Source organism: Thermobia domestica, chromosome 3 (genome assembly GCF_964235325.1).
Source record: "Thermobia domestica chromosome 3, izTheDome1.hap1.1, whole genome shotgun sequence".
Taxonomy (NCBI): Eukaryota; Metazoa; Arthropoda; class Insecta; order Zygentoma; family Lepismatidae; genus Thermobia; species Thermobia domestica.
This window is the reverse complement of record NC_137456.1, coordinates 42,025,081-42,049,689: the sequence shown is the minus strand read 5'-3', so window position 1 is coordinate 42,049,689 and position 24,609 is coordinate 42,025,081. Positions and strand designations below refer to the sequence as shown.

The following is a 24,609-nucleotide window of genomic DNA, read 5'->3' as shown; positions in this document are numbered from 1 at the left end:
TTTATCAGAGATATTGTGATGAAAGAAAATCAGTCTGATGAGGACAATGGTATAAATCGTAAAGGATGATAATAAGTGTTTGCTGTGGTCAGGTTTGGTAATTTAATGAATCATGAAAACTAGAAAAATAACCTGTGCCCTTTGTAAAGGTTAATACTAGGGAAAACTTTGTGAAAAAATTAACTTAATAAAAAAATCTTTAAAATGTTTGCCAATGGCTAACATAAAAATAATAAACGTTAAAACGTACAATACTATCTTGGTAATCAAAACTCATTTTGGGATTTTTTAAAAATAGAACAAATAAAATATAGAAACAAAGAACAAAGATATAAAAATAACTTTTTCGGAACTATAGAATGAAGTAATGAAAGCAATGTATTTTCATTCATAATTTTTAAGTTTCCTAAACTAATAAACCATAAAAGATAAAAAATAAATATCTTTATTTAAAAAAAACAATTAATTAGGTACCTGAAAGTTATTAAACTATAATAGAAAAATAATGGAAATAAAATATTGTATCAGTTATTAACTTCGTTGAAATCTTAATAAACTATAATAAAGAAATCTTTCTCTCTCCCCCCTCTCTCTCTCTATGACAACGCCTTTCAGCAATAATGTCTGAGTTTCCTACTAGCTATGAAGTTTTGATTTAAAAAAAAAAAGAAATGAACATTATTTTGTCCTGCATTCCTAACAGCTCAGATATATTGTTATATTAGAAAAGTAATGAAAACAAAGTATTTCAGACAGTGGCGTATTTAGGGGGGTGGCTTCCGGGCTTAAGCCCCCCCCGAAATCTTACTTAGTATAGTAAAGTAAATGAAATATCTTGCAGAATTTTCACGTTTCCAGGCAAAGCCCCCCCCGAAAGTTAGCAAAGCCCCTCCCGAAACAAAATCGTAAATACGCCACTGATTTCAGATAATGTTTACGGTTTCTGAAAGCTAACAAAGTTCAAGTACTGAAAACAAAGTATTTAATAAAAATACTCCTATTTTTATTTTCTGAAAGAGGGTGCATCTTGACGTGCAAATGGAACGAAAATATCAATTACAACACAAAAAGTTTCAAATTTGCTTATACCTGCAAAATAACTCTAGAAAAATATTTATATCAAGGTTTTCAGTTAATAACTATTTTGATTTTTAAAAGCTAAAAAGACGCAATAAAATACTTAACCAAGCTAGGCTAAGTGATGTCAAGCTAAAAGTAATGAAAATAAAATTATCAATAGTAACTATATTTGCTGAAAGCTAATATGTTACAACAAATAAGTAAATAAAATATTTGGTTAATAATTTTTAAACATGTTTTTAGCTTAATGTGTCACACTTATGTTACTAAGGCCAAAGGAGACTACTGGGCGATAAGTAATGATTATTTATTATAGAGAAAACGAGTGCGTGTGCGGAAATTGGAGAACCATGAGAAAATAACGCACTTTATGTTATTAAATAGATGTTTTTTTGGTTCTCCGACCGGTTAAAACTGAGCTGAGTAGTAGAGGGAGATCATGATGTCCAGAATTAAAAGCACTTACACGTGATAGTACCTTAAAAGCACTTCTACCGTCTTATCACCGTCGTAAAATTGCCCCATGCTGCAGCACCCCCATAACAATATTTGCAATATTGTGTCCCTTGCAAATCACATGTTTTGTCCACAGACACAAGTATTTTCTTTCCCTCCACTTCATGTCTAACATTCATCATTCTTTTCTCAAACACCTTTTCACATGGTTCTTCTTTAATATCAAATAATCACTGGAAGATATATTAGCATATTTTCTTTTTTCAAAATGCGCATACTTTAACATTGACAGCTTTACTCAAAAATACGTTAGCCAGATCATTGTCTTCGTTTACACATGTGGAGTAATGTACTGTATGGGGCAGGTCATGGACATTACGCAAAAGTGATAAAAAATAACGACTAGATGCTCTCGAAATGTAAGTGTGGAGAAGAATAGAGCAAATTATGTGGGTCGAGCGGAAAACGAACGAAAGACTGTTAGAAATAGTGGGCGAAAAAAAAAACAATTTTATATGTTGCTGAGAAGAGGAAGAGAAACTGGTTGGGATATCGGCAAAGAAGAAACTGTATCTTGGAGGACCTGTTAGAGGGTATGGTGGCAAGAGGGAAGTTTCTCAGTCGCGGCAAATGACCTGCCAATAATGACAGAATACCTATGATGATTATTTCTTAGGTTCACGTTTGTGTTTCTCTCTCTGCACACGCTGTTCCACAGTACATTTTATTTCAGTTACAACTGCCATATCACACACTTCACAGTAAAAAAAAAAGAGCCATTTGTGGTAAAAGCTTTTCCAGCACCAAACTCAGATACAATACTATTGAGTTTCGAAGATGTACTTCTTAAACTTTATGTATTTTGTAATACCAAAGCTACACGCTGTACAAAACTGTCGGCCTCAACAGTTAACCAATCTAACAAATGATCTAATATATATCCACATGGGTGTAGGCGAATGTGTAAAGGGAAATGCATGATTCATACATTTGGAACTGTTAACTACACAAAATTCGAAGTAGGAAAACTTCAATGTGTTCTTTCTTTTACAAATGAAGTTTCTTTTACAAATATTTAATCCTGTTAAATGTTTTAAAGCTAACAATAATGAAAAAATACTATAAATTCCCGTAAATATACCAAAATGTAAAAAGATGCATTTATGTATAGACATTGGTGTAATATGCAACAAAATACAAAAGAAAAATGTGTTTTAAATTACCCAGTCATTAATGAAACAGAATTATACCATAATGAGCAATGTATCTATTAATTGGAGAAAAAGATGTAGAATCATCTAAATCCTAACACTATTTATTATAAATATCTGTTTTAAAAAAAAAATCTAAAAATTAAAATACAGAAATATAATTTAAAAATGAACTTCGTGGAATGAGAATAAATTATTACTAAATTAAAAATATACTTAAAGTATAATATCAGCCTATTTTTTTTACTTTTACTCATTTAGTACTTTATTTGTAACCAGTGTTGCATATATTTTAGGATACATATTTTATATTTACAAGTATTTATAATAAGTTTTGAAAACATGAATACAATTTCTTTGTCTTACAATATGGAGAGTATTGTTACATAATATAAATTAAAATCAGCCTAATTATAATATGCATTTACAATTATAATAACCATTTATTATGCATTTACAGTTTATTGTAATTTCATAATTATATAGAATATATATTCTAGCCAGTGATGAGGGCACTGGCTCATTGGTAGAACACTTACCTCCGATCTTTGATACGTCGAGTGGTTGGTTCGATTCCCGGCCAAGTAAGGTTGTTGAAAACATCATGTGTGTGAGTTTTCTTGGGATACCCCTGTTTCCTTCCACATGTTTATTTCACCAATTTTTCCATCACCCGTTACATGCCTTACTTATACGTCTCAGCCTAATCCTGGGATGTTAAACTGAATAAAATTTCCTTAATTTTAGCCAGTCGTAATTTATTTGCAAAATTTTAAACACTATACTTTACGATACACAGTAGGTATTATGATAATTTATACGTATTACAATTTCAAGCTGCCTTTCGAAAAAAGAAATGTCTTGTTGTTTGAGACCTTTATTCTACCCATGTGGATTTTTAGGATTAATTACTGCAGCCGAACGTTAAGCCGATAACGAGTTGTATTTGCATTGAATTTCAGCCAACAAGCACAATTGCTTGCTAGCAAAATTTTTAAGAAATTTAAATTAAGTACATTTAAGTGTAAAAATAAAAGCAATATGTTTGTTTGTTAGAGCAACAATGTTTCCGGAAGAACTTAGCAATCGGAAAATATATTTCTTTTGTACAGTCCGCAGCAAAAAAACCTGCAACATGAGCATGTAAGTTTATCGCGAAACGACAAAGTCTTTTGTTCCCAAATAAATGTGCAGGGGAAGACGCCGAGGTTTGTCCTGACGTGATTTGTGCCACTTAAATTTCCTGATTATGTTGGTTTCCTGGGTTGTTAGGCGTAGATTCACAATAAATTTACATGCTCATGTTACAGTTTTTTTGCTGCGGACTGTACATTGCTTCAAGTTAGTGTTGTTAACATAGCCTTTCATTAAGAAGTATAATGAAGTCGTGAATAGTGCCATGATTGGATATTCCCTCCTTAACGCTCGATAACAGAAGTTTGGGTCTTTTTTTACTTAAACTAATAAGTAAATATTTATTACGTTATGTATTACAAAAGATAAATGTATAACATAATGATATCGGTAAACATGGGAATGTGTTAGAATAAAGTCACAGTTACAAATAGAATCTTTGATTTAAATTTCTATAATACTTCTTTCGTCAACACTGTTACTGGGACAAGCAACATATTGTTTCTTTGACAATTAAAAGCACTTTCTACCTACTGCGGACGTTGGGATATAACAATAACACTAATGACAACTGAAACTCAAGTTTAAACTTTTTAACGTTTCACTATTGCGGTTAGCAACGCAAATCGTTGGGGAAATTAGGTTGATTCAAGTACATCTTCAAGTCGCTGACGATACTATCTCAATATCAAATATCATTTGCCTCACTCAGTGGCGTAAACAGAAGAATAATAGGGAAGCGGACTAATAAATGTAATGTTGAAGAAACATGCAACATAGCAACATCTTGAAATCCGTTAATTTGAATTCAACTTCTAAATTTCAAATAGAAAGCAGATTGTGCGACACATCATGTAGAACCAAAATTTTCTAAGGAATTTATTCTGCGTTTTTTGTCTGCTTTTAATAGTTTTCGAGATTTTTTTAAATCACTTATCTTTCCAACGTGTGCTCTACCTGCTGCCCGTGATGTTCAATGGTCAATGACAATATGTAATCCCACTCTGCATGCATTCTGGACAGCACATTAGGTTAGATACAAGTCAAGGTTTCACGGATTCGGGTCTTAAAATGCTCAATATCCATTTTTTGATTGAGTAAACTAACGCCTTCACGTGACCACATACATAAAAAATCTAAAGGCGGTTGATCAGGAGATCGTGGTGGCCACTCGACACTCCTCTGGTCAAATCAACTTTCTGGAAAATTGCTGATTCAGATCCTCACATTCTTTCCATAATGAGACGGGGCTCTATCTTCTTAAAAGAGTGTGGGAAAACTATCATCCTCTGATAACAGTAATGGCAGAATATCCTTCTGCAGTGACTGCGTACAAACATCTGCTGTTAGAGTCCCCTCAATGATGAAAGGTTCTAAAATTCACTTTCCTTAAATCCTACATCATACTATAATCTTATGTGAATCTATCATCCTGTTGCGATTACTATCCAATATGGATTCCATCAAACCAATATTAAATGGTTTTGCTTAATTTTTGGCATTCAAGTAAATATGAAGTTCCTTTGAAAGAAAAAAGTATCTGGTTTGCGCAACGTGGTGTTTCTTGAACTTGTTAATTGGCGCGCTTTGAAAATTCTGCTCGACGAATAGGGTCTTGTAGAAGATCAGGGTGGTCTTTAGTTAGATTCTGCAAGAATTGCAACTTGCAATAGTACTATATGTTTATTTTGAAGATTCTCCTTATAGAGGTACGACTAACGCCACTTTTCATAAATACACGATGTGTGGTCCTGCGAGGGCTTTTGTGGAAGAACGCTAACACCACTATTGTTGTTGCTTTGTCTATAACCGTTTTAGGCCTACTCATACACAGCTAGTCTTTAACAGCTCCTGTATCCCTGAATTTTTATAAGAGGGTATAGACTGTGTTTGGTGAAATAGGATTTCTTTCAGAATGGCGATGGTTGAAATAATCTGTGATGACTCTCACACTTCCTTCACCTGACATCAGAACAATCTTCATGCGTTCAGTTTTGGTGAGGAACATCTTCAATTAGTGAACCTGAAACGGAAGTTAACGGAAAAAGGATTACAAACTTGAAAAGAAATACTATTAGAGGAAGATAAAATACAACCGCATGATATCCTGAGCCAATTTTGGTACTCGATAATATGTCACACACGCCCTTCCGTTTGAATTTTTGAACTTGAACTCATGATGACAGATTTCAAGATGGCCGCTAGAAACGCGGCACGTTCTGTGACATTTTCCCCCTCACCTAAAACACGCATTGACGTTTGAGGCCTGTGTGTTGCGTACTTTTCACTTTATTCGACTGCTTTACGATTCTTGACCCATCTAGCATATATACTACCTGCACTACATAGTATTTGGTAATTGCATAAAGGTTACTTTATACTTCCTTACCAGCATATACTGACGTTTTTAAAGGTATCGATGCTAAGTTTTATTTTTTTTAAATCGCTTCTCCTGGAAATGAGAAATGCTTTATCTTATTACTAGAAATATGCATTCATCGGATTTTTCACCTTCTGAGAAGAAATTAAATAATTAATCATGGAAATAATCTCACACAAAAGAAAATAAAGTGCTTAAGTATGTTATCTGTTATACGTTATGTGTTACAAATTATGTATTACAGTTAAATATAATTTTAGAAATTTAATATTACAATAATTAAAAATTGATATTGAATTAGAAGTTTTAAGTCATTTTTATATATATCTGATATTAAATGTTTACTGGAAGTGCTACCAACTTGGGAAATTTCTCTACATTTCGGGATAAATGTTTGGTTCAGGAGAACATTTAGGACAAACAATTTTTTTTTAGCAAGATATTCTCAGGAAATTTCTCTCTCTTTTCTCGATATTAAATTCTTATTTAATCCCGAGATACCTTCATGTTATGTGGTTAGACTACTTTTTCCTAAGAGTGTAGTAGCTACTTAAAAAAAATATTCCTCCTTACAATACACAAACGCATTCATTATTTTTTATAGATCCTAGATCTTGCTTATAAAAACAGAACTTAGGGGTGATATTTTCAGTTTAAAATCGGGAGATTTTAAGCAACTTTGGAAGAATTTCGAGACGTAATTTAGAGGAAAACTTGCTTTCCATGTTGGTATCACGATTTACTGGTTTTAGTTTGGTCTTTGGTAATGTTAAGGTTTTTGATGAACTACCGTATGCAAAGAAAGAATAATTAACGTGTGTTCAAGCTATTGTCTATCAAAAATTAATTATTGATTATCAGTATTTCAATATCTAAGTTATATTATATTTTGTGAACGTTCTTTTTCTATGACAAATGAATGCATAAACATTTATGATTTCATATCTTCACTTCTAAATAATTCATATATTTTCTGTAATGTTTTCTTAAAAAAAATAATTTCTAACTTATGAAACCGAGCCTTTTAGCCATCATTTAAGTTCGTGTGCTGTGGTAATAAATGTCGGCAAGGCAACTTCATAAAAACTTAATTTTTTTAAATATTTATTTTACAGAATTAGTGGGAAATTAGTTTACTAATTTTAAAACATATTTGCTCTTTATTCCTGAAAAAATATTTTTAAAAAGTAAAACATTCATTCCGAACGTAATGTCTTTATTTTTTGTTTATGTAAAATACTATAGCTACAGGGAACTCAATTGCGTAGTAGAATAAGTCAAGTTACAGATACTTACAGTCATTTAGCCACTCAGTCGTAACCGGTCGTTATGCCAGCGATGTGTAAGAGCTTGTATGTCACGTTCCTAAAATAATTTAATTACAATAATCAATAAAGTCTCCATCCAGTTTGTCATAAGGAGCAGGCTGTGTCACGTGATTAGGTTAAAAGTCACGTTGTGTCCTAAATCGAATCTGGAGATTCCAAATCCTGATGTGAGATATTGCAAGCACGTAACTTCCGCGTGGGGCGCCCTGGGTAACTAGCACAAAATGCATATACTCCTTCATTATTGTCGATTTTAATCAAACAACTTGACTTTTGACAATGTTCTATCCATATTTACCTAACGTGCTTTTTACGTTGTTTTTAAGCTCTTCATTATGTCTTAGCAATAAGCTTTTAATTAGTCATCTCCTTATTATAATTTCTGAGATATGTGAAAGACTTTTTTTTTATTTTGTTGATCTTAATATTCATGCTTCGTGCCTTTTTGATTATGTTCCATCCATTTTAGGAAACTTTACTTTTGAAACATAGGATCTACATAGTCTCTTGTACATTTGAGATGAATTTCAAACATCTGTACCAAAGTCTGTTCACATCATTGCAACCGGAAAGGCCCATTACTAGTTATTATAATTTCAGATACATTGTCATTGATTAATTTTTCTTCCACTGTACCTTTGAAGACATTCTTCAAAATACTATGTCTTCTTATACAATGTTCTCAACTAAGGAATCCCGTAGCAGAGGACAAGAGCGAGGGTATTGCCACCTCTAGATATTTCAAAGGGATTCGGTTCTTTGAAATGCTTGTCAAAACATTTCAGATTTGTTTACTTACACATTACAATATTTAATATCTTTACTGTAGTTAATAAAATTCTGCAATTTTGTGCGTCAATAATAATAATTTTACCTGAATTATTCGTAAATATTAAGGTGTGTACATTCAAACTTTGCTTGTGCGTAGGTCCTTTGTCCACCTTGGAAAACATTCTGCGGGAGTTCCTATTCTCACCAATTTCTCTTTGTTTTTCTCATTATCTCAAATATATTTATTTATTTTTTATTATTTCAGATATTACTTCATTGGTTAATTTTTCTTCCACTGTGCCTTCCATCATATGCATCAGAATACAATTTCTTCTTATATAGTGTTTCCAGCCATCTCTCTTCCTTTTCTTCATTATCTCAAATATATTTAATTCTTTTGACTATTTCAAATACTTCTTCGTTGGTAAAAGTGTTTTCCATTGCACTTTCCATCACATGCCTTCGAATACACAATTTCTTCTTCTATAATTTCCTCTCTAGTTCTTATTTTTTCCTCTCCCTTTCCAACATATATAATTTATTTTACTATATATCAGATTCTTCTTCAATGGTTAATTTTTCTTTCATCGTACCTTCCATTATTTTCCTCAGAATACAATTTCTTCTCATATAGTGTTCTCATCAGTTTCTTTCACTTTCTTTGTCTCAAAATATATTTAATTTCTTTTACTATTTTAGATACTTCCTCATTGCTGAATTGTTTTTAATCATACCTTCCATTACACTCCTCTGAATACAATTTCCTCTCACTAAGTGTTTTAATCAATCTTTTTTCCTGATTTTCATTATTTCAAATATATTCATTTTCTTCATTACTATCCAAACATTCCTTTATTACTTTTTTCCTGTTTCACTCAGCTAATTTTATCAAATGTTTTCTATAATGAATATTTCTGTGGCCTTTTAAATAGCATTTCAATTTTTGTTCCATATTACACAGTACTTCTTGTCTATTTAATCCGTTTTTGTTATTAGCTTCCTTGTGGCAAAGCGGTTAGCGTACGCGTCTTTGGCGTGGGAGACCCGGGTTCGATTCCCGGCGGGAGCTCATATAGTTCGGATTCCACGTTAATCAGCAGGTCCACGTCTCATAAAGCCTCGCTGCTGATATGGACGCTAAACTAAAATCAACTCAACCGGTTTTGCTATTCTTCCTTCACTAACGCTCAAAATATAGTTTTCTTCTTCTTAAACTGCTTCTATTATCCTTTCGAAAGGGAAGGAAGCTCTAGATTTATAATCTCTTTACAGTACTACTGATCATACCTAATCTCACCTCTAAATTCATGCAACATACATCGTTTATTCTGAGAGAAAGTTTGAATTTTACAGACCTACGATAGCTGTTCGAACAATACAAAGCTCTATCGTTGGGATAATTGTATTTTTACAACAAATATTCGCTAGCTGTTACTAAAATAACACTACAACACAATATTATTTAAATTATGATTATTTTATTATTATTATTATTATTATTGTTTAAAACATTAAACAGTTATCGTGAACACTTGAAATTATAATTTTATATTTCTTATTTTCTTTTTAGTTTGGAAATAACACAACGTCGTTCGCCTTCAGTTAATTTTTTTCATTTCAAATAGTGGCAAGTTCTCCGCAGGATGACATCGTCCTTGTAAAGGGATCCAATTAAAAACAAAGCAATGGTACGTCAAGTATTTATATATATTTCATTGGTTTTACAAGCCACTCTAAAGTTTTATATATATAATAATAATAATAAATAATAATTATTAGTTATCATAATTAATAAATAATTTGAAATAAATCCTTCATGTATTTCAATAGTCTCTTAATCTTTATAATACTATCTGGCTACTGAAATATCTTTCATTCCATCTTATTTAAACCCTTGAGTTCCAGGTGCCATTTTCCTATGTGCGTGATGTAATACCGGTTTCATTTACTGTTAGGAAACTGTGTAGACCGTTATATAGGGCATAGTTATTGTGCGCACGTGAGAAGAACATCCACATTACTGATAAATAACAATTATTACCATTTGTAAAACATTTGGACTGAAAAAGGGAAATTCTGATGTTTTGAACGGATTTTATGCAGCTTCTGGGTGGAAACACTGAGCAGAGATCAAAGACAAAGTTTCCCTTTTCCGATCTCGAAATATATATCGAAGTTATTCATTGTTTATCGTCAAAACAAACACATGTGGGTTGTAATTGAATGTTCCCTTCGGCCTGCCATTTACTGGGACAAAACATTAGTTTGTCTTTTCTTTCAGTAAGGTGCTGTCACCTAGGGAGAAATAGTAGAACAAAGTCTGGCCTCGCATCCACTAACAGATTTCATCATCTCCAGGATTAATATGACACTTAACAAGGGATACGTTTTCATGACATCCACATGGATGTTGCTGATACGCAAGGGGTTAATCGTCTACTTCAAGTTATATTACATGCGTAATAAATTTATTATCTTCTCAAGCACTAGTGTGCTAACTAGTTTCTTTATCCCTGCTTATATCATACATTATTCTTTTCTTTTTAATTTTTTGTAACACTTCCTCACTGCTATTTGTTTACATAAAATCCATATTCTCTATTGTTTTTCATCCTCACATTTTCAATATTTCCATTCATTATTGGTTGCTCTTCCTTAGTGTTTGGTAAACAAACACTGTGTGCGTGGTATTTTTCGGGGTTCACCCGTTTCCTCCCACTTTCTTCATGCCACCATTCAATTCATTTCTCATTATCGCCGTGTCCTTTAGACCGGCATAAGCGTGGGACGTAAAAATTAAACATTTCATTTCATTTTAATTTTCTTCTTCAGTGTTAACATTTCTGCTCCGCGCAACGCAATACTTTTTTCAGAAATTTTGATGAGTCTTTTGTACTGTAACTTATTTCGTCAAACGAGTCGAAATTCCAATTTGATTCCTCTTAAAGTCGTTTTCTCTCCATTTCTCTTATTCATTTACAATTTAAATTTTCACTTGTAATGTCATGTAAGTAACTAAAGAATAGTCAACTATTACACTTTCTTTCCTCATCTTCTATGGACAATATCAATCGTTTTGCTTCAATTATCATTGCTTTCTTCTCATTAACATTTATTTTGAGTTCATCAATGGGTACAATATTAATTTTGGTTAGGGAGTTCACATACTTAATTTAATTTCCTTTTAGGACAAGCGTGATGTTTGAATATATAGACTGATTACCAATTGAATTAGAAACACCTACCTAATATCGTGTAGCACCACCTTTTGCTCTGATAACAGTGGCTATCGCCGGGTATGGATTCCACGAGGTGCCTGAAGTTTTGTTGTGACATCTCAATCCATATCTGGTGCAAAGTCTTCCACAAAGTCCACACGTTGGTTAGAAGAGGGTCCACAGCCCGAATTTGTGGTTCCATGGCGTCCCAAATGTGATTGATGGAATTGAGGACCGCTGACCGTGATGGCCAGGAAAGTGTTGTCAGATCAGAAGAGTGCTCACTCAAACCTAGTCTGCTGCCATCCTTGAACGGTGGGCCGGCGCATTGTTCTGCTGAAAGATGCGGTCACCATCCGAATGTTGAAGCCGAGCAATCGATATTACGTAGTAATCCAGAAGATCGTAGTAGCGTTCATCTGTGAGGGACCGTGTTACATGTGTTAGAAGACCCATTTCAGCTCACGTAAACATGATCGAAATGAGAATACCACCACCCCCGACCTATATAGTTCCCTGCTGGGACGATGGATCCATTGCCAAGTGCGGCTGGCGACGCACCTGTGCCCTTCCATCGGTATGTGAAAATGTGAAACATGACTCATCTGTCCAGGTAACCTTTCTCCACATTTCCACCGTTCAGTGGCGGTATCCTTTGTCCACGTTAAACCGTTTCTGTATTGTGCAGTTAGAAAGAGTACTCACGTGGGCCGATGGCTTTTGTATGTCAAGGCGATTAGGTGGTTGTGATTGTGTGGCTGCCAGCACGATGTTGTTGTCTTGCATTCAACCTCTCCGCGATTTGATGCAGTGTGGCCTATCTATCGGCTGTTACGATGAGGGCCAGTCGGCGCCTACCCCTATTATCTATACCCTCCTGACCGCAGTAATTTGCCTGTGCGGGTGCGGTTTTACCGGAAGTCAGGTACTCACGACACACTGTTGACACAGTGCCTTTGAAAGTCTTCGTGCCGCAGAAACTTCTGAAATTGAGCCACCCAGTCTTCTATCCCCTATAATTTGTCCACAATCAAATGCACACAGATCCTTCGTCTTGCACATCACATATTGCACTGGCACGGATACTAAGAGAGGAAGCACACGGCAGCAGTACACGCGTGATGCGTTTCATTCACATGCAATGTGGAGCCTTGTGGGGCGGTTTCTGCAACTGTCTTTCTGTCTATTTCAACTGGTGATCAGTATATATACCCCTCGCTATCTTGCTTAAGAGTTGCTCAAATCTTGCAACCTCCTTGTGAACGCCACTGAAATTCATATTCTTCATAGCTCCTTCTTATACTATTACCAAAAGGTCTTACTAAAATATCATACTATTACCCGTACTTCTGTACACACGTCTATGTTACAACTAATTATTACTAAGGTTTGCGTATTGTTTGGAGCTTAAATGTCCATTATTAATGTGTCGGAAAGAGTAAAGCATTATCTTATGACATAAGGTGTCATTATTCTTTATTAGTACGGTGCAAAAAATAAATCAATATTTGATCATGATTTGCACATTTTTAAAAAAAATTGACCGGTTTAACATGTCCAGAAAGGCCTTGAAGTGTTCTGTTAATAAACAAAAATGTCCTAACAGTGCTTAATAGAAGTTTCTGAGTGTTCTAAATGTACCTGAATTTCTTATATATGGAATGAGTATATGATACGGGCACATCGACTATTAAACAGTGTTAGGATATTTTACACATTACTATTTACATGTTTACTAGTTGTTTCTGTTCATGTATTCATTGAACACATAAGAAATCCAGGTACATTTTGAACATGCTTGGAAAGTTCCTATTAACCATAGTTTCGAGGCATTCTGTACATTTTGTTCAGTGATAAAACACTTTAGGGGATTTGTGAACACGTTAAGCAATGACCAACCATAATTTCTTAAAAAGAAATCCAAACACTGATTTAGCATTTGCAGAGTAGGAAAGATTTGCGTTTATTTATTCCTCTAGACTGTCACAATTAAATATGTACTGCAATAGACATTTGCTTTTAAAATTTATCTTAACCCTTTCACTGTGGAAGGCGACGGAAAAATATTTCCCTAACCTGCGAATGTCGATTATAGTCGACGTGTTAAAATTTGTCTGTATCTTGGGTTTGTCGATTGTAGTCGCCAAAGGTTTTCTGTGTGATTTCTATTGTTTATCGAAAACAATAGAACACAAACAAAAATGAACGGTACAACTTTGGCGACTACTCTCGACAAAGCCAAGATACGGACAAACAAATTTTAACACGTCGACTATAGTCGACATTCGCATGTTAAGGAAATTTGGTTCTGTAGACAAAAGTCGACTTCCTCTGTGAAAGGGTTAATTTTATCTTATGTTTTAAGCAGAAAGTTATTTAGTCCTTTCGGATAAAAGGTATAATGCTGTATGTAAATATACCCCTCATTTATTACATGTAACCTCATCAACGTCCCCTTTGTCGTTAACTAACAGGGCGCTAAGTATCTAAACCGCTCTGAGCAGTCGTTCTTTGAGAAAAAATGTTCCGGGGGCACCCCTATTATTCCGGGGGGCACTGCTATTATTATTCAATTTATTATTATATCATAGACGTATTATTTTGGTCCGCTTCGGGGGGTACTCTCAGAGCTCCGGGGGGCAGTGCCCTCCAAAAAAAAAAACAGGTCTGGAAGAAACACTGGCTCTGAGTAGCCCCAGAGAAGATAATTAACATCCTCGTCGCACCTAACATTTCACGTCCTTGTATTCCGCTACCTGCTCTTCACTTCATCGGTCACATTACATGCATGCTAAAATCTTCTTATGTATGCGTTAATACAAATACAATAAATAAATAAAATCCATCTGATATCCATCTTCAAATAGAGCTAAAGGTAAATTAATGCTTATGATTCCAGAGAAGGTGTTATCTTCTGTGACCCGCCCATCTTCAGATGGGAATGAAACTGCAGTTAAAACAATGTACATATAGGCCCTATACAAATGTATAAACAGAATAAAGCTAGAGAACAAACGGGAGATTATTAAATGAAAAGTAATGGCATTACTTGGACCAGTAGCGGATGCAAAGTAGGGTTTGCAGGTTTCAGCCCTTCCCTCTTCAACAAAATATTATGAAAGAATAACACCTTCCATTGTTAGATACAAATACAGAAATCCTGATAGGATTTCATATTGGGAACTCCCTTACTTGATTAAATTCTGCGCACCCTACAGATGTATATATGCTATTTATGAAACTTTGTGAGAGTCTGAGAATGCAGTTAGTAATCAACCTAAAGTGAATAAATGTGAACAGTGTTTCTTTCAGAAAACTTGTTCCAGGCGTGGACACTCTAAAACTACGTATTAGCAAATCCTACAGTTACTTGTCTTTCTGAATTACCTGCTACAAGACGTTCAATTGTCACTCAGTATCTGTTGTAGGTTGGCAGTTACAGACACAATGTATTACTTGTAAAGTACCACTTGTGAATTAGCAACATTAAAATGCTTATTTATTTATTCATTGTATTCGGAAGCTATTTATCTCCCACTGCTGGTACTATTCTGCTTCGTATTAAACTTATCTCCTCCGGGAGGGAATCTCAGAACTCCAGGGACGCACTGTCCCCCCCCCCCCCAAAAAAAAAAACATGTTTGAAAGCAACATTGATTGTGATAAAGAAAACGTCAGTAATATTATAGAAAAGAAGGAAATTGAACAAAATTAAATAGAAAAATATTTTGGTAGTTCTGAAAGTATTATGGTGATTCGGGTTCCACGTTAAACTGAAGGTTTATGTAGCCTTGATGCTGTAAAGGAATCCTAAACTTCAAAAAAATAAAAAAATAAAATAAAATAAAAAATAAACAAACAAACAAACAAAAGTTCTAATCGCACCAGTAAAGAGCTTTTAATCTGTACTTTTGCTGTTACTGTGCCCCGCGCTTGTGTGTTTCATATGGTAGAAAATAATCACGTGCCAAATATTCACGTGCACTGGAGTTTCCACCTCTGGCTGAAACTACGCCGTAGTTTTTAATAAACGCGAAAATTGTTATTTAATGCTTTAACAATTGGCTTATAATATCACATTTCTCTATTCAGAATTATTTCAAAGTGAAGATATGAAATACTTGTTTTCTTGAATATGTCATTCGAGAATGTTATTTGACACTGTAGGAGAAAAACGAGGAAAGTTACAAACTGTTATAACAGAGAAATACCTGATATTTGGTGGTAGGTTTCGGAAATATGCACTGGATATTTCACATTTAGCTGAAAGTAATATGTATTATACCAGCTTTAATTAAACGTGGAAATTGTTATTAATTCTTTTAACAATTCGCTTATAATGTTACATTTCTCTATTCAGAATTATTTCAAAGTGAAGATATAAAATACGTGTTTTCTTGAATATGTCATTCGAGAATGTTATTTGAGACTGTAGGAGAAAAACGAGGAAAGTTACAAACTGTTATAACAGAGAAATACCTGATATTTGGTGGTAGGTTTCGGAAAAATGCACTGGATATTTCACCTTTGGCTGAAAGTAATATGTATTATACTAGCTTTAATTAAACGTGGAAATTGTTATTAATTCCTTTAACAATTCGCTTATAATGTTACATTTATCTATTCAGAATTATTTCAAAGTGAAGATATAAAATACGTGTTTTCTTGAATATGTCTATTGAGAATGTTATTTGAGACTGTAGGAGAAAAACGAGGAAAATTACAAACTGTTATAACAGAGAAATACCTGATATTTGGTGGTAGGTTTCGGAAAAATGCACTGGATATTTCACCTTTGGCTGAAAGTAATATGTATTATACTAGCTTTAATTAAACGTGGAAATTGTTGTTAATTTCTTTAACAATTCGCGTATAATTTTACATTTATCTATTCAGAATTATTTCAAAGTGAAGATATGAAATACTTGTTTTCTTGAATATGTCATTCGAGAATGTTATTTGAGACTGTAGGAGAAAAACGAGGAAAGTTACAAACTGTTATAACAGAGAAATACCTGATATTTGGTGGTAGGTTTCGGAAATATGCACTGGATATTTCACCTTTGGCTGAAAGTAATATGTATTATACTAGCTTTAATTAAACGTGGAAATTGTTATTAATTTCTTTAACAATTCGCGTATAATTTTACATTTATCTATTCAGAATTATTTCAAAGTGAAGATATGAAATACTTGTTTTCTTGAATATGTCATTCGAGAATGTTATTTGACAATGTAGGAGAAAAACGAGGAAAGTTACAAACTGTTATAACAGAGAAATACCTGTTATCTGGTGATAGGTTTCGGAAACAACTGTGGAAAAGTGAAATCGTAAGCAGTACTTTTGTGAAATAAAACTGACATTGTTTCGCTATAGTAGAAACGAAGATACGTGAGCCTTCGTATGATTTAATTTGTTTTTAACAGTATTTTTGCGACATTCCTCGTTTTTTGTACTCTTTTGGATCTGTACATCATTCAGATTTTAGAACTAATGCTTGTAAACATTGTTTTAATAACATTTTTTTAAAAAAATATGTTTTGATTTATTGTATAAGAAATGTATTTTATTTTTAACAACAGACAGTGATTCTACACAGTGGACAGTGTTGACTATTGCAAGCACACGGATACCTCATAATTAACCCGGAAACAATGAGTAACCACGAAGAAAATATAAACAGTGAGAATTCAGAATGAATGAAGTGCAAAGAAGAATTGTTGAGTGCAAGGATTTAGTTTTTGTGATGTGCTCAGTTTAGTGAAAGAACTGCCAAATAGACAGATTTAAAAAACATGAAGAAGAGAGTTACATAAACAACCCTGTTTTTTCCTTTAATCTTCCCAGAAAAAAATTATTCCTATTCTACCCAATCCCAGAAGATAAGACAAACAAAAAAGACGTGTAAATGAATAGTCATATAGGTCATGTGGTATTGCATATCATATGACCAACAAAAATGAAGTTATACACTGCCATGTCTGTTAGCACACAGCACTTGTAAGAAAAATTATTAAATTAATAATGATTACATGTATTTGAGAAAAATTATTATATTCTGTGTTTTATTCTTTTAGGGTGGATTTCCATGCAAGCGTCCCTTGCTTGCGATTTCTATATATAGCCAACAGAAACTTGTGTTACTCGTAGAACCGTAATTGAACAACTTTCTCAATTGGCTATTCAGCCACATCACAAGCAAGGAACACAACGGACGCTTGCATGAAAATCCGCCTTTACCGTATTAGCCTCAGTATAAGTCGCACATTTTGTCCAAATTTCAACTGTAAAAGAAGAAATGAATGCATCTTATATTCGCGACTTTGTAAAACAATAATAATGTCTTTTGTTCCGTATGGTTGCGAAATATGGTCGCTTACTCTGAGGGAAGAACAGAGAGTGAAAGTATTGGAGAACAAGAGCCAGAGACAAATATTCGGGCCCAAGAGTAATGGGAATGGGGAATAGCAGAAACTTGATAACGAGGAACTACATAAATTATACCGTTTAGCAAGCATTGTTATGGTTATCAAATCTAGGAGGCTCAGGTAGGTAGCAGGCACGTAGCCAGGACTTCGTAATAGGGGTGTCCGTGTCATAAAATACTGTAGTTATCACATCAGGGTCTTGATCATTCTAAATTATTTTACTGGCAACATATATTGGTTTATTTACCCAGGATTTCGTAATTGCAGGGTGGGGACGACTGACATGAAATACTATGGTTATCACACCAGGGATTCGATCAATATAAACTATTTTACTGGCACCATATATTAGTTTATTAGGACACTAAAATGAGGATATGTTAGTAAGTATTTTAATAAAAAACTATGAAGAAATCTCGAGTAAAAGAACATAAAAAGTAAAGAAAAAGGTTTTACAATATCTACATTCCTTCCTCTGTTCATTCAAATATAACAATTTTCCTTTCATTATGACCTCAACTATTATAAAAAGCATACATTCCCCATTATAAAAAGTCCATATCCAACAATGTCTTGTAAAATATTTTACAATATTTACATTCCTTTCTCTGTTGTATCAAATATTAACAGAACCTTCTTTCTACATAACATTTTGTTTTTATTATTCAGTCAATTACTATCTGTTCCAAATGACAAGTTAAAGGAATAATAGAAAACTGTTTCTCAAATAACATGTTTGATACTGCAGAGACGTGATGACGAAAAATTATGATAAAAAATCTTCATACTATTACAGAACAGTACCATGTTTTCGAAAGCTTGAAAATTCTCTGACTAGTAGCAGAAATTCTGAGAATTCCGTAACTTTTCTATATATTTCAAGAAATTTTCTAGAAATTCTTTTTGATTGGTCCTTTCTTATTTTTTTTTATTTCTGGTTTCGAAGGAGGAGGTCTGGACCCCCCGGAACCACCCCTTAGCTACGTGCGTGTAGATAGGTCATGTTGCCAGAATGGAAGAAAGTAGAAACACTTTCAAAGTTTTAACTGTAAGTCCAATCGGAAAACGACTACTAAGAAGACGCCAATATTAAGATGGATCTCGCAGAAATAGGAATACAAAGTAGAAGCTGGATACAGTTGGCTGAGGATAGAAGTCAATGGAGAGCTCTTGTGAACGCGGTATTGAACCTCTTAGTTTCATAGGACATAGAGTTAGTTAGTTATAAAACAAAGTATTTCGTATCATTATATACAGTTAACAATATGCTAAACTTTTATTTTGAAATAAGGAAACAATTGCAATGCAGATGTCGTAATGTTATCTAACAAAAGCATTGCTGAAACTATCGGTATAATGTACTCATTGAGTTCATCATTGAGATAGTATTTGTTGTTCTCGAAATTTGTATTGGTATTCATTTCTACTTAAGTGCATCTACTGGTCTGTCCTCAATATCAAGGATAATGCAGAGAAGGAGTAGTAGTTAAGTATATATTCCTTAATTTAAATCTAAATTACTACTGGTAACATTTTTCTTCTGTCGGTTTATATTCGGATACCATATATTTTTTTAACTTTTCCAAAAATTTTTGTGGTTGTGGCTTACACACGAAAGCGACTTATATTTCGGCCAATTCGGTATGTCTTGCACTGATAGCGTAAGAGTCAAAAGAAATCTAAAAAAAATCTGAAACTTAGAAGTAGCCCCTATTGTTTTCTTATGATAGACATAATTTGAAGAATAACCAGTAAGTGTCAGCACTGTGTTGGAATTTTATATAAAGGCTAAGCAATAGTGTATAAATAGCGGAACTACTTGCACCATACACAACGTCATACTGAATCAAGGACCCTAACCTCTTTTGTATCAGTTAATGTGTTAGCTAGGACCAAGCGTTGTAATACGAATTTGTGTGCAGAGCACGCGTACGCTTAGAGGGTTAACGGAAGTTTTCACTTTCGAAGGGCAACTTGAATTTTGAACCTCATGATCTTTTCATTCATTTTCACATTCTTTTTGGCTTCAGCCCTAGGACACTCCATTGCGATGGCTTACTCTGACAATACTATCGGACAATCGGTTCGCGGTTGACACATAGGATTACCAGCTTCACTTCCTACAAATACAAGCAGTCCACGTGCCCAAACTTCACCCACTGGAACTACAAGTCACACTCGACACTTTTCCTGGGGAAGTTAACCAGTAGCGAGTACCTCTAAAGAGAGACATCTATCCACTAGTTGAAATCAGTCTGCAAAGAGATTTCGCAGTGAACTTCAATCTTCTAACATCCAAACAATTCTTGTGGACAATAACATGGACACTGGATCGCTACGTTCAGAATCATCATCTGCAATTTATAACATAACTACAGATCCCGTTCACAATTTTCTCCTCACTAATTTTGACACGAAATATACTCATCCATAGATGATCTTTCTACAGATCCTTAAATATGTTCCACCTGCTAATGTTGAGCAAATAGTCCAGACTAGAAATGGATACATTATAAAATAAAATAAATCTCCTAATTTTGGAACTTATTTACGTAATAAAGCATCTTACGAAATCTTTTTAAAAAAACGCAACATTAACAAGCAAATGTCTGATTCTAGTCCGAAACAACCATTACCTCCTAAGAAGTCGCCAAAGTTATCTGCCGTTATTTGTGGTGTTCTCTCAGATATCACGGACGACAAAGTGTGCAAAGAGCTGATTCAAGAGGGCATTAACATTGAAAAATGCATACGCATAAAAAACAACGACGGACCAACACATGTGCTTCGCGTTTTATCTCAAAACCAACAGGCTATTTATAACCTTCTGGCGTATGATGCACCTAGTAATAAGACAATCCATAGGGTTCAGCCTTCTAAAAATCCTGGGTCAGTACCTCTTAGGTACGAGAGATGTCAATCCTATAAATATCACTTCACTAACAGCTTATCTAATGAACCGTTATGCGGATATTGTGAGAACCAACATGAATCTAAATTGTATCAAAGTCAACAACAACCTCCAAAATGCTCTACATGTGGAAAGATGCACGCTACCGCTGCAAAGCAAAGCCAAGGCAGAACCTACTAGCCCGGAGTTTACTGCACCCATTAGAAGTTCCGATAAACCTACACCTCTAGCTCAATCTACTCTGCATCCGTTCAGTATCGAATATTTTCTTCGTTAATTTACTATAGTGCTCCGGAACGTGCTACCATTTTGACCCTTCCATATACTTTGCATTAATACTGCCATTGCAAAATCTTTCTTTAACATCAATATGCATAGTACATATTCAATACATTATATTCATTCTTAAATTGCACCTCTTGAAACCATCGTTTAAATTCGTTTCATTTCTGATCCTATTTATGAATTTATTATTTATTAATGTCCGATCTTTTCAGCAGCATAAACTTCTCTTATTATTTATTAATATCCGATCATTCCAGCAGCACAAACTTCTCTTATTATTTATTAGTATCGAATCTTTCCAGCAAGACAAACTTATTATTTATTAATATCTGATCTTTCCAGCAGCACAAACTTTTCTTATTTTTTATTAATGTCCTATCTTTCCAGCAGCACAAACTTCTCTTAGAATATCTCTTACTCGAGGTAAAAAATATTTTTGTTCTCAATGAAACTACACTAACACCTAATATCACGATACGCATCACAGGCTATCTCTTTCACCGACATGACTACACAGGACCTGCCGCCAGAGGTCAAGGTAGAGTTCCAGCAGGCACGTACCCAAGAGGTGGGTCCAGGGGGTCCGGACCCCCTTCCCCTTCGGAACCAGAAATGTAAAAAATTAAGGAAGGATGAAACAATGAGAAACGAGAAAAAGAAGAATCAGCGTTAAAAATATAAAGCTACAGCAAGCGTATAGTTACTCTTTCTTATGAGGAGCTTTGTGTAGAGGAAACTGTGAGTGGGGGTGGGGATCAAGTTGAAAATGAATATTATTGTAACGGAGCATTCCAAATTCCATCTTGCTCCATGCTAATCCTATGGACAACAAATGATGATCGTGAAACCGGTCCGATCAAATAGACTCTAAGAAGAACTTAAGAAACTCGGAATATTATATATTTTTTTATATTCTTTTACTCGAGATTCTTTATTCTTTTACTCGACAGATAGTTCATTATTGAAATACTTACTAGCATATCCTCATTTTATTGTCCTAACAAACCAATATACGTGTTGCCACTAAAATAATTTAGATTGATCGAGGCCCTGGTGTGTAACCAGAGTATTTCATGTTATCCCCCCCCAGCATTACGAAATCCTGGCTAAACGAACCAATATATGTTTAAAGTAAAATAGTTCAGAATGATCGACCCCTGGCGTGATAACCGCAATATTTTGTCTCGGACCCCCCCCTATTACGAAATCCTGGCTACGTGCCTGGTTCCAGTAGTACTTTCACCAAAACTACCATTCAGATAATAACATCTACAGGCTTTTCTCAATCATCCAGAACATTTTATGTTGTCTGTTTACTAGACCTCCGTTGTTCTCAACGTTGCTAAAATCAATATCCGACTTACATTCAATTCCATTTGATTTTTTCAATTACATTGCCCAAACTTTTCGAAATATTTTTATGGCTGATATCAATATCCATTAGGGAGGATCGAAAACAACATTTTTTCGAAATCGATAACGGCTCACATGGGGAAAGTTGCCCACTCATAACAGTAATTCACTTAATTTTTTTACATTTTTCGGACGATGTCTTCCGGTGCCCAAATCGGCCTAAATTTTTGGAGAAATCAACATAATCAACAAACATTACACCGTATGTAGTCAGTCTGTTTTATCTTCCAATACGTTTCGTAAGTATTATATTTCTCTACGTGATTGTTCTTCAAGTTTATGTGCTGTATTAATATCACTAATATGTGTAGTCCGTCGAGCCTACGAAAAGAATATTAACGATGAATGGAAACCCGATTCTATTGTTGCGCGCATCAGCCCAAAGAGATACACTTAGTGTTTGTTTCTGGTAGTGGGCGAGTTCATGTTGAATGAACGGAGGTTGAGTTGATGGGAAGGGATGTGCTTTGCTTTAGTGCAGTGTCGCCTGCGATACAATTAACGTGTTGACTGTTAAGTGTTGACGGAGCGGACGTACTTTGAGATTAATGGAAACCCGATTCTATTGTTGTGCGCATCAGCCCAAAGAGATGCACTTGGTTGTTGGCAAGATGGCGTAGAATGTTCTACACAATGGAGCGTCATGCTCTTCAATTATTTCAATTTAATTTTTAACAACAATTTCAATTTTGGACATAATTTAGTGTATTACAATTTTTATAGTGTTTTATATGTTTTTTGTATGTTCTACGCTTCTGCCTTCCTTTTTAATTCACAAACTAGTGTGGAAACAAAACTATTTAAAACAGGCCAATTCGTCCATTTTGGAACGGGCCATCTTCTACAATTATAATAACAACAAAAAGATTTAAAACAATTCTAGTGAAGCAGTCAACTTGGCCTTAGTGCTGTGACTTTTAATTATAAAATCTCCCGCGAGGGAGATGAATAGAATAGAATAGAATAGAGATACACTTAGTGTTTGTTTCTGGTAGTGGGCGAGTTCATGTTGAATGAACGGAGGTTGAGTTGATGGAAAGGGATGTGCTTTGCTTTAGTGCAGTGTCGCCTGCGATACAATTAACGTGTTGACTGTTAAGTGTTGACGGAGCGGACGTTCTTTGAGATTAAAAGTGTGTGATTCGCGTGTGCGCAGTTGCATTCTGTTTGTCACACCACCATCAGGTACCGGATTTGGTACGGCAACAGCTATAACCGACTTTCTGGAGGCGAAACTAGCGGACTTGTCAAAAACGGTTGCAGAGGGCTGCAATAGAACTGCAAGCAATACCGGTAAACACATTGGTAGCTTTGTGAATATCGAAAAAACGACTTCGAAAAGAAATTCTGTGGCTAGTATGTCTTCTCCATTGTAACGAGCTTCTACTGCGCCATTTGTTTCAACATTTGGAGGGAGACACCACTGATATGAGGGCTTACTCAGGTCTAATATTGTAAAAATTCAATTCGTGCGAGAGTAAGCCAATAAGATTTTACCAGGCAGTACCGCTTGATTGCCTGGACAATTATGACGAAGTAAAAGATGATCTTAGCACTGACCAAAATAACTTGATGGAACCGTGCAGAGCTGTGTCGACGGGAATTTGCTCACCAAGTTTACGTGACCTGAAGCCCGGCTCCGTAAATTATTCCCGGTGACTGACGACGCATACGCATAGTAAGCGAAGAGTCGCCTAGTCCTTCTTTAGTTTGGCTTGTCAAATTCATTGTAAAGGTCTACACTCTTGTGGTTCGCGATTCGAGGGCATCCTTCTTGCAGTGACGGGGCGCGACACCTGTGGAATATGGACCAGCTTTCGTCAGCAATTATACCGGATAACTTGAAGAAAATAGTATTTTTGGTGCTCCAAACAAACGGCATTTTCGCACATCCTGAAAATATGTTGCTGGCGATGATCACCGACTCTTCTCCAGTTATTCGGACTCTTGGATGGAGACGAATAAAAAAGGCCAGCGCCATGACATCCAAGAA

At 34.7% G+C, this 24,609-nt stretch overlaps 1 protein-coding gene across 1 annotated transcript in view; it reads left to right on the top strand.

The window, feature by feature from the left end:
• Positions 1 to 17,627, top strand: part of LOC145681757 (uncharacterized) — a 495,093-nt gene extending 477,466 nt beyond the window's left edge. Inside the window, exons 5-6 of the mRNA XM_081753370.1 lie at positions 9,931 to 10,048; positions 17,162 to 17,627. Coding sequence (XP_081609496.1) covers positions 9,931 to 9,985 — 55 coding nt within the window. The 3' untranslated portion in view covers positions 9,986 to 10,048; positions 17,162 to 17,627. The remainder of the gene's footprint in view (positions 1 to 9,930; positions 10,049 to 17,161) is intronic.
• The last annotated feature ends 6,982 nt before the right edge of the window (positions 17,628 to 24,609 follow it).